The following is a 10,964-nucleotide window of genomic DNA, read 5'->3' as shown; positions in this document are numbered from 1 at the left end:
TCCCCCAACTCCCCTCCCCCACCCACACCTACACTAGCCCTAAGCAACCACTAATCTACTTTCTGTGTCTGTAGGTTTGCCTGTTCTAGGCATTTCATGTCAATGAAATCTTACGATATGTGGTCTTTGGGGATTGATTTCTTCCACTTAGCATAATGTTTTCAAGGGGCATCATGTTGTAGCTTGTATCAGTCCTTCGTGTCTTTTTATTGCCAAATAATATTTCATTGTGTAGGTTTACCACATTTTGTTTATCCATTCATCAGGCGATGGACATTCGGGTTGTTTCCACTGTGGGGCTATTATTAATTATTGCGGCTATGAACATCCGGGTACAAGTTTGTGCGTGGACAGATGTTTTCATTTCTCTTGGGTGTGTTCCTAGGAGTGGAATTGCTGGGTCATGTGGTCACTCTATAGTTAACATTTTGAGGAACTGCCAAGCTGTTTTCCAAGGTGACTGCACCGTCTGACATTCCCACCAGCCGTGTCTGAGGGTTCTAATTTCTCCACAGCCTCATCGACATTTATCATCATCTGTCTTTCTATTTTAGCCACCCTAGTGAGTGTACATCTATTACATTTCACAGAGGTAGTTTCCATGTCTCTGTCCCTCCCCGTGGGCCAACTGGGTCTGATACTCTTCCCTGAACCAATATCTCAAGTGATTGCTGGCACAGCATAGGTGCTCCCTGACTCTTTGTTAATTAAAATGAATAAATGATTTGGGAAATGTGGGCTCCATAGAGGAAAATAAATTGCTAAGGTCTCACTGGTGGTTAGCGGCAGAGTTAGACTCCCAGCCCAGTCCTACTCCACTTGAATACAGAGATCTCAGCAGCTGCCTGTCTAGGAGGAAAAACTCCAGAGGTTTTTACACTTTTGCCAGCAAAACCAGAAACATATAACACATATGATGTGAGCTAGAAAACACGCTAGATCCTGGAGCAAGGATGAATAATGCAGCACTTGCCCTTAGAGTGCAGAAAATCCAAGGCTGGCACACAAGCGAAACATCAGAACCGCAGCCGGGAAGGAGGCCGCGCTGTGCGTGCGGCTGGGGCGCTGTGGGCCCAGACGGAGCAAATGCCCCTCCCCCAGATGCGAGCGAGGCCCCGAGACGCCCTGGCCTGCAAAACAGCTTTCAGAAGTTAGCAGTGTTTCCCAGGTCATCTGGAGGACAGAGTTTCCCTTGGGAGGAAAAAAAAAAGATTTTATATATTCTCTTTTAAATGAAGCAATAAAGAAATCCATTTTTCAATTTGAAAAACTCCCTTTTTATACAAAAACGTTCCAGCGAAGTTTTCCAATAATGGTGGAATTGTGGTTGTTTAGATAAAACTCAGTAAAGAGTTGCCAGGGCTTTGTTTGTCCTACACTGTGGGGCTCCTGGCCGTGCTCGGAGTCCTCCCTCACACACCAGTGCGTCAGAACGAAGCCGGCCTGCCCATGTCGCCCTGCGCAGAGGCCGATGTGCTTCTCTCCAGTTACTTGTCTCCGCAGTATCTCCAGCAGTGCCTCTGAGCTGTGTGATTTTGCTTTTGCCTTTTTAAAGTTTTTTGATACACACTTCCCAACAGGGACACGGGTCAAGCAGGGCATGCTGATTTACAGTTGGGGAAATGAAAGCACAGAGATGGTAATTGATTTGTTCAGGGTCACACAGCATGTCAGGAACAGAGCCACGATTAGAGCGTGGAGCCCGCAGGATCCAGCCCATTACTGTGGGCTCAGGGCATTTTCCCACCATTCCGAGGCTTGCTGTGAACAGGTTTCCAGGGCCAACTCCGAGCTTGAGGGCGGCCTGGCTCTGGTCCGGAGGGCCGGCATCCAGGGCCCTGTGGCCTTTCGGCCACACTTGAAAAGCTGCTCTGAGCAGCTGTCAGAATGACAGCTCCGCACTGGAGAATACCTCTACTGAGTTCTTTGCTGCAGAAACCAGTTGCTAGGAAGAGAAGCTCAATTCACATATTCTGATCTTTTTGCCATCTGATCTGAGCAGTGCTCATAGCAAATATTCTTTTCCTTATATATGTGCCTTTTTCTCTCTGGGATTTTTGCTGTTTTACGTATCATATTGATTGATGTTTATTCTGGAAACCATCCCCCATGATGATAACAACAACGACAATAATAATAATAATAATTATTATAATAATAATAATAATAATAATAAATAGCTAACTTTTTTTGAGCATTTAGTATGTGCCAGGAGCTGCTCCAAACACTCTTCATACATTAACTCACTTCGTCCTCACAGCAATCCTGTGCGATGCTATTATGCCCATCTTACATATGAGGAACCTCAAGTTCCTGCTCAAACTGGTAGCCAGTGCCTGAGCAGTGATTTAGACTCAGTCTGACTCCACAGTCTGCACTCTGAACCACTACAAGCCAGACTCATTTGTTCTGAGTTTCCAGCAGTTGGTTATACCAGGAAGAACCCTAACAACATATCTACCCAGGAAGAAGAGGCCAGGATACATCAGGGAAGGTGCAGGGCTCTGCCACCACCTTCCTGGAAGAAGGGCCCGAGGGAGGGGGTCAGAGCATTCATCTCTGCCTCTGGGCCTCAATTTCTTCATCTGGAACATGAAGCTGGAACATGAAGCCCACTGACGTGTTGATTTAGAGCAATGCTCTTGACTTCACCTGGTCCTTCCGAAGTAGCCGGGAGCCTATTAGAATGTTTCCTGTGTGCAAGTGGTCACCCCAAGCCCTGTTGGGAATATACAAGTCGTCTAAGGAACTCCCATGAGCGTCCCTGATCGTGATCCCGTGAAGTCAACCAAGCCCTGCCATGTTTGGAATTTGAAAGGAAAAGTGGGTTATAGTCTGTCAACTCTCAGCTCCCCACACTTTCCCTGGAAGGAATTCCCCCCACATACTGGAGCTTCATTCAGATGATCACACTCAACCCTGAGCAATATTGTTGTCTGGGATAAGTGAGAGATCCAAAATGGCAGTGGTGGCATTGCCCTTGCCCTTCTCCATCCAGTCATGAACGTGTCCACTCACACTTTGTTCTGTAAGCCCATACGCCATCCCCCTTCCCTCTTTCCAATTAAAAATTGCCAATCTAAATGAGACATCCCAGGATGCTACAACCCATCGAAGGGTGTCTTCAAGGTTCCTTGCGTGTCGAGCAATGGTTTCCATGGCATTTGGCTCCCCAGAAGAAGGTGAGGTGTCCCCACTTCATCCCCTGGGTGGGCATTGACTCACTAGGTATTAGAAACAGCTCACTTCCCCTCCATGTACTCAGTAAATTCATGTTTGATGAAGATACTTCCTGTCAGGCAAAACAGTTTTTTTAAAGTTTCTTTATTGTAAAATAAAACATGTTGGTTGTAAAATTCTTGAAAAATCTAGAAAAGTACACAGGAGAAAATAACTACCGCCCATAATCCTCCCTGTCAGACATTCAGAGATAACCATAATATTTTGATGTATTTCTTCTAACATTTTTTCCCATGACTCTATATTTTCAAGGAAACGTATAACACAGATTTATCAAAAATGTTAACAGAGTTGTCACAGAGGAAGTTAAAGAAGTGGTGTCGTTTAGCCTGTAGTTTATACTTGGCAGCTCCTGCAGCTGTTTCTGAGGTCACCTCTCGATGACTCCACCAATTCGTCTCTCTTAGAGTGGAATCAGGTGTCATAATTGCCAAATGTTGTGGGATTGATTGACCCACACGGCCCGATTTGGCCATCCAGCCAGTGGCATATCTGGCTACAGCCCAAGAAGAGGGTCGGTGAGAGCAGTGTTTCCCAGATGTTAGGAGCCACCTGGAGAACATTACAAACGCAGGTTCCGATTCAGTAGGTGGGAGTGGGATGGGAGGGAGTCCTGAGGCTCCGCTCGCTCGTCTAACCGTTTCACAGGGGATGCGGATGTTGCCGGCCCCTGGACCGCATTCCGAGTGGCAGGGGGTTAGGGGACTGAACCCACTCCCGCTTCATTCAGCAGCTAGGCCTTGAGATCCCACAGTGTGCCAGGCATGCACAGGTGCTTGGGGTGAATGAGAGGAGAAAGGGATGGTCGAAGGAGGAGTTGACATTGGACCCAGCCCTGTGTGCCAGTGTTGTGCTCGGCAGTTGGCCTTAGTGGCAATTTCTCGAACGTGGCCTAATCCGCCAAGGGTCTTTGTTCTGGTGCCCATGCCCACCGGCTTCGTCAGGAGTGGCTTCTTGCCGAGCACACGCCCTGATGTGCTTGCGGCACGCGCCCTCGTGCCCTTTGAGATTTTAATTATCACATAAATTGTCCATTGACTTCTTTTGCCTGCCTCCTGTCCCCACTTATTTAATCGTCCAAAAAGAAAGGTAATTCCAGCTGATCCTGGATCCTATGCCAATCTAGGACAAGGATGGGCTTCCAGAAGATGGAGAAGGCCAGTGGCTTTCCTGATTCCTGCCAGGCGGAAGCATCGGCAGAGCTTCCACAAGCATTTCCAGAGAGGCCACTGAGGGACCCGTCCCTGCCCCCAGGGCAGTGTTGGCTATTTCAGCGCATCCTCGATGACGTCCCTTGTCCCAGGCGTGAAGGATAATCAATAATGCCGCCACCCCTCTCTATTTGCTGAACTCTGTTTAGCAAAGGTTTCCACACTCTCTCCTCTATTTTGTCCTTAAAATAGCCCTATGAAATAGATACTAGTATTATCCCATTTTACAGATGAGGGAGCTGGGGCTTTGAGAAGGAAGTGACTTACCTGAGGTCACACAGCAGGAAGTGGTGGGACTAGGATTAGAGCCCAGGTGTCCGATTCCAGGGCTGTCGAGGGACCAAAGCCCATAAGTCAAGGTAACTTCTTTGCCTCCACCTCCTGAAGGGGTGAGGAGGGAGCGATGTGCTGTGCAGGCCCCAGCTCAGCCCTGCCTCCTTCTACCAGGAGCCCACCGCCTGCTGGAATGTTCCATCATGGTCCCTCATTAGAGTATGCTTATAAAGGACGCACCATGGAAGGTCACCAGTTAGTTTTTGCAAAAGAAGTGGATGTGGGATCCCTTGAGGGGGGCATAAAAAATAAAACAGAAAGATCTCCTTAGCTTTTGGATTTTTAATCAGAGGAACATGTAGGGCTTGAGGGAAAATGATTTCTTCAGGGGGGTATAAATGGAAAGAGATGCTCAAAGTCAGTGACAGCCTGTTTTAATTTATAATTCTGCCTCTGTGTGAAATGCTCAGAGAATCGGGGGGAAATGAGTCATAATTCACCAAGGTGCTGTCGCAGCCAGGAAGCGTCAGGGCCCCCTTTGTTACTTCGCCTGCTGCTGCCGAGGAGGCTGAGACAGAGGAAGGACACGGACAGCAGTAGGTCCGGCTAGAGGGCACCCCGCCCCCTCTGAGAGACACAGCCCTGTGCTTCTCCGCAGCCCGGCCGGGGTCTGTCGGGCACTCAGGGATGAGAGGCTTCCTGCAGCCATTCTACGAGTAAGCTGGAGAATGTGGAACGGGAGTTCCCCCTAACCCTCTGCTCTCCCCTCCTCCCTCTGTGGGCAGCGGGGAAATATATGGTCTATAAAGCTGACTGTGGTCTCTTCGATGGGACCTGAGGTCAGTCTGATGCAGAGAAAAAGGATAACGGGACCCTTTGTGCTAAGCCAACGGATGATGTAAAGAGGCCCCGGTGACTGGGATTGCTCGGTCAGGATAGGCGAGGTTATGCTACAGAAATAAACCATCCCAAATTCCAGGGACTTAACGTAGCATTTACAGTCCCTGTCCGCTGAGGGTTGGGGTTGGGGAGGGGCCTCTGCGCCACAGGCTCTCTCAGGGACATGTCGGGGGGCCCCACCGTCATACAGCAGCATCTCCAGGAACAAGGACGGTCCTTGGCCTCTTCAGCAGGGGAAGAGAGAGACTGAAGAACTGCACAAGGCTTTTCACAGCCTCAATCCGAAAGAGGCACGCATCGCGTCCACTCATGTCACTGGCCGGAACTGCTCAGGTGGCTTCACTTAAATACAAGGGGGGTGGGAAATAAAAGGGGGTGGGGGAAAATAGAAAGTTCTGAGCAATATGTGTCTACAGACAGGGCTGAGTTGAGGGACCCAAATCAACCCCTGGCCAACATTGCCACTGCTACTGAATGCCATTGGGTCAACCATTAGAAATGTATTCCAGTGAGTTCCATGTTAGCTTCTTCTGGGGTCACATTCCTGGTGGATCGGTGTAAAGAGCACAGAATTTAGAAGTAGAAGAGCTAGGTTCAAGTCCCACCTGGGTTACCTGATTACTGTGTGACCTCGGTCAGGTTGCTTAACATCTCTGAGCCTCTGCTTTGTCATATATAAAATTAGGTTAATGATACCCATTGTTATTATTATTACTTTTTTATTTTATAAAATCAGAAAATGGTAAACTAGCACATGCACAAGTTAGGGATTGGGGCTTCTCTTTATCGTGACCAGGATCATTAGACATCAAGGGTCTGCCTGGGGAGCCATTATTAATGAGGATAGTTTGGTTACACCTGGCTAATTTTACTTGACTTTGGCCTATTTTGCCTTTAGCCATCCTGGAAATGACTGTGCCCTGTGCTCTTCCTGCAGGTAAACTCCCTGCTGGCTTTTACTGCAATTTCGAGGATGGCTTCTGTGGCTGGACCCAAGGCACACTCTCGCCCCACACGCCCCGGTGGCAGGTCAAGACGCTAAAGGAGGCCCGGTTCCAGGACCATCAAGGTACTGCTACTCTCTTCTCTTCCCCCTGGTGCCTGCCTTGCCAGACGAGAGACTTAGGGCACCACCCAGAGCAGTGGACCTCACCGCACCCTGTAGGGCAAGCCCAGGTGGCTGCCCAGAGCCTGCCCTGAGTTCCTCTCACACAGTTCCCTCTTCAGACCTTCCTAAGCTTTAGAATGATTTAAATCATGCCCAGGTAGATGTCACATTTAGTTCCTTAAAATGAGAACCTTGATGAAGAATTAGCTGAAAGATAAAAAAATAACAGCAACAATATTAATAATCTATTTATTCAACAAGTATTTATTGAGACCTGCTATGTGTCAGGACCATAACTCACAGAGAGTAAGGAAAACCGTAGCCCTCTTTACAACTGGGGAGGCTGAGGCACAGAAAGACTCAGCGTTGTGCCCAGGGAACCTTGCCCCATGACGGGTCCATTCCCTGTGCCCCAGACTTGTCAGCCATACCCCTACCTCCATATCCAGCTTAAACTAGCAACTCCCTCCCTCCCTCCCTATATCATAGCCCATCCTCCCATGCCCCTGCTTGACTGCCAGAAGGGCAAAGAGCCTCCACACACCCAGGACATGGCCACTCACACCTGATTAAGGTGACGCCACACCTGGAGACACCGGCTCTGGCATGGGATAAAAGAGGATCTGTGAGTACTCAGTCCTGAGACCTGGGAGGACCCTGGGACTCACCTCTCTGCAGGATGGGCTCGTGGGCAGGTCTCTCTCCCTCTTCCCTCTCCTGCGTTTGCTTGCTCTTTGTGGAGCTAAAGACCCTCATACCAGAGTCCCTCTCTTCCCAAAAGGTCACACATCCTATGAATTCCTTCTAAAACTAATAATAATTATTATAAAAGTATGAAAGCAGACAACATCCAGACCAACCACTGAGGATCCCAGAGCCTGTGCGGTTCTGTCCTTGGTCCTCAGAGCTGCATCTGAGCGAGTTGGCTTTTGGCCGCATGAGAAAGCAGGCTGAGTTACTGCAGCCAGGAGCAAGTTCTGCAGGGCCCCTCACCAGATGTGGAGGCCCGAGGGCTCCTGCTTCTTTTCCAAGCCTTCTCCCCGCCCTGCATTGTCCTCGGCCCCCTGTCTGCAGGAGCTGAGGAGAGAGATGGAACTCAAAGCGACACATGCTCTTCATGGCTCTGCTCTCAGTTTGATAATCCCCCAACAGCATCCATAGCGAATAAATGTCCAGGGCTTGTTGAATATCTTTAATGCTTCCTAAAGTAGCCCATTTCACTGATTGTCCTGAATCACAGACAAGTTTTCCTTACCTGAGATAAGCTCCACTTCCCTGTAAATTCTACTCATTGATCATGGTTCGTGTCTTGGAAACCCACAGAACTACACTACAGCCCCTCCCACAGAGGCGGCCCCCAGATATGTGAAGACAATCCCTGTGACCCACATACTGTATGAGGTCCTTTCTCTCCCCAGTCACATAACCCTTGATTCCTCCTCTAGGGTGGGCCCGTGCTCTCTAAGATTTCTGGCCCATCCTGGTTACTGAATTTGTTACTTGGTAGTAACTTGATAGCAGACTTCACTAAGAGACAGAGAAAAGTAGAAATGAATGACTAAGGTCCTGCTTGGGGTCTGTGGGGCACCCAAACAGTTGTGAGCGTACCTGGCACTCATCTCCATCACAGTGGCCACCTACAAAATGCCCCGCAGTTCCCGGCGGTTTACAGATGCTTCTCTCACCACCTCGTGGGGTTGGAGCGCGTGTTCTCCCTGGTTTTCAGGCAGCTCTGTGCTTAAAAAAAAAAAACACAAGAAATGAGTCTTTTTGGTCAGGGCCTGCAGTACAGGATGACCTGGGCTCCAGAAGCAGAAGAGTAAAGGTCGTAGAGACCGTGGGTGGGCAAAGCTGTAGCATGACTGGAAATGGGGAGCGAGCAGTGGGGCTGGGGGAGCCCAGTGGCTTGGGGCTGCTCCTGGGCGATGGGCTAAAGCCGGTGACCTTGGGAGATCAGGGATGCAGTAGCCCAGGTATATGGTGCTGGGACATCACAGGCCGTTAGGAATGAAGACCTTCGCACGAGCCAAGTTTTGTTGACAATAACAAGTGAGCTGTCTTATCCCTTGGAGGCGGCAGAAAGCCATGACCTCAAACGTATTCGGAGGCTGGAGGAGATTCGACCATGACCCCCGCGCTTGCTGACTCTGCACCACCAGGCTGTTTGGTGCATGCCAGTGGCACGCTCTTGACTCTTTTCCTCTCTGCCCCAGGCCAGGCCCTGTTGCTCAGCACCACCGAGGTCCCCACTTCCAAAAGTGCTACGGTGACCAGTGCTACGTTTCCTGCACCGATGAAAAACTCTCCATGTGAGGCAAGTCTCAATGTTCCTCCAGTTCTCTGACCTTTCCTCCCGCCCCTCACCTTGGCACTTGCAGATGAAGCTAAACGGATAAGCAAAGTAGCCTGGGTGGTGAGACTGCTTGTTCTCTTGGCAGGAGGACAATAGAGCCATCTTTGCCATCTTCCAAGCAGAGAGAACCCACCAATGTGGAAAAGTCCCGTCTGCAGAGAGTCTCACTTTAAACACCCATACTTAGCTGCACGGAGCTATTTGCAGTAGAACCTCAATTTAAGCAAACCCAGAAAATATTCCCAAGGCCAAACAGGGGAGGCTAACAGTGATTTACAAAAGACTTTCTATAGTATTTTTTAAAAATAGCAATCTCTTACTATACATTTCAAATTTTATAGAGCATCAAAAATTCGATTTACATAAATTTCACTAAGACATCGATGGCATTCAGTGAGGTACTTCCAGAGCCACTTAACCCAAGTGATTCCTATAGCTGTTTAGTGTGAGGACCGAGGGACTGGTGCCATGTTTCTTAGCATAAAGTCATATTCTCTAGGGACCAAGGAATGTGTCTAGACCCCCATCATGGCCCAGTGATTTAGCTGGTGGACTCTGGAATCAACTACCCAAGTCCAAGCCAGATTCCAGCCCCGATCGGCTGTACACGTTGTTTGGGCAGTAAACAACTTCTCAGGGCCCCAGTTTCCTCACCTGGAAAGTAGAGACAATAAGAGTGCCTGTCTCAGGGAGGCGAGAATGAAATAGCTTAATATAAGTAAAGAGCTTATCACAGCCTCTGGCACAAAGTAAGCCTCCAATAGTTAGCCAACCGTGCCTGACACACGAAAGGAATGTGGGGGAAGAATAGGAGGACATTAGCCACAAGTCGGCTTTACGCTCTGGGAGAGCCGGCCATGCCTGTGCTTTTTTGCATCTCCCCGCACCCCGCACCCCCCACCCCATCCCCACGATAGTACCGCATCAACACCTTACACGTAGCAGAAAGCCAACAGTGTGGATTTGGCCCGTCCTCCCTGGGAACCCACAGGAGAAATGCCTTTTGGGCTTCAGTCCAAGAATAGCTGTGTGCCCCCCAAGCAATTTATTTCCCTTCAAGTCGTGGACATTGTGAAGCTGACAGGGTCCGCTTCCCCTCTGCTGGCTGGCAGAGATTTCTGGGAGCCACAGCTCTGAGCAGCTCTGGTGCCGGAAGCAGGCTCCCCTGCTGAGGGGTGCAAGCAAAGTCAAGCCCTCCAGGCTTTTTTGTGAAGTAAAAACTCACAGACAGGAAACAAATGAGATTAGAAAAGATGTATCGATGATTTCTTTTCTAATTGGAATAATGGTCAGATTAAATCCGAGGCTCCCCTCTTAGTAAGCAAATGGGGGTTCACAATGTATAGTTTGGTTCAGTTTTATACTTCAGCGTTTGCCCCGTCTTTCTCACCCTCTTCTAGTTTACGTCATCTGACTAGATTTTATGCATCTCTGTGAGCCACCTTAAATCCTTTTGGGAAGAAGTCAAGGCCTAAGTAAATAGACTCATTATATTAAATTGTGTTTGAGAAACCACGAATCTGATGCAGATGGTGGAATCACACAGTCATCGCTGATGTTTCTCAGGTGCCTCAGAGCAGGCACCTAGGAAGAAGGGCTTCTTAAGAGGAGAGATGGTTGGCCCATCGGAGAGGTGAGGGGGAGCCTTGAAAGCATTTGATCTTTAAATTTACTCTTCACTGGATTTAATATGAGCCTGATTTTAGAAAATGTCAGGGTAAAAATGATATTTTTCTAACACTTCATCATTTCTCTAATAACCTTTGGGTTGATCAATAGCTTAAACAGGTGTTTTGTTTTACTGGCCTGTTTTATTTTTCCTCCAGTCAGATTAGCTCTGGGCTATTTCTGCTATTTCCTGCCCTATTCTAGAACTTTG

General features: G+C 48.7%; 1 protein-coding gene across 1 annotated transcript in view; it reads left to right on the top strand.

The window, feature by feature from the left end:
• ALK (ALK receptor tyrosine kinase) overlaps nt 1–10,964 on the top strand; it is a 621,621-nt gene that overhangs the window by 511,071 nt on the left and 99,586 nt on the right. Inside the window, exons 7-8 of the mRNA XM_015588147.2 lie at nt 6,562–6,693; nt 8,946–9,046. Of these exons, the coding sequence (XP_015443633.2) occupies nt 6,562–6,693; nt 8,946–9,046 (233 nt within the window). The remainder of the gene's footprint in view (nt 1–6,561; nt 6,694–8,945; nt 9,047–10,964) is intronic.

This window comes from Pteropus alecto, unplaced genomic scaffold, assembly GCF_000325575.1.
Source record: "Pteropus alecto unplaced genomic scaffold, ASM32557v1 scaffold61, whole genome shotgun sequence".
In the NCBI taxonomy this organism is placed as follows: Eukaryota; Metazoa; Chordata; class Mammalia; order Chiroptera; family Pteropodidae; genus Pteropus; species Pteropus alecto.
Note: the sequence above shows the minus strand (reverse complement) of the source record. Positions and strands in the feature narration are given on the sequence as shown.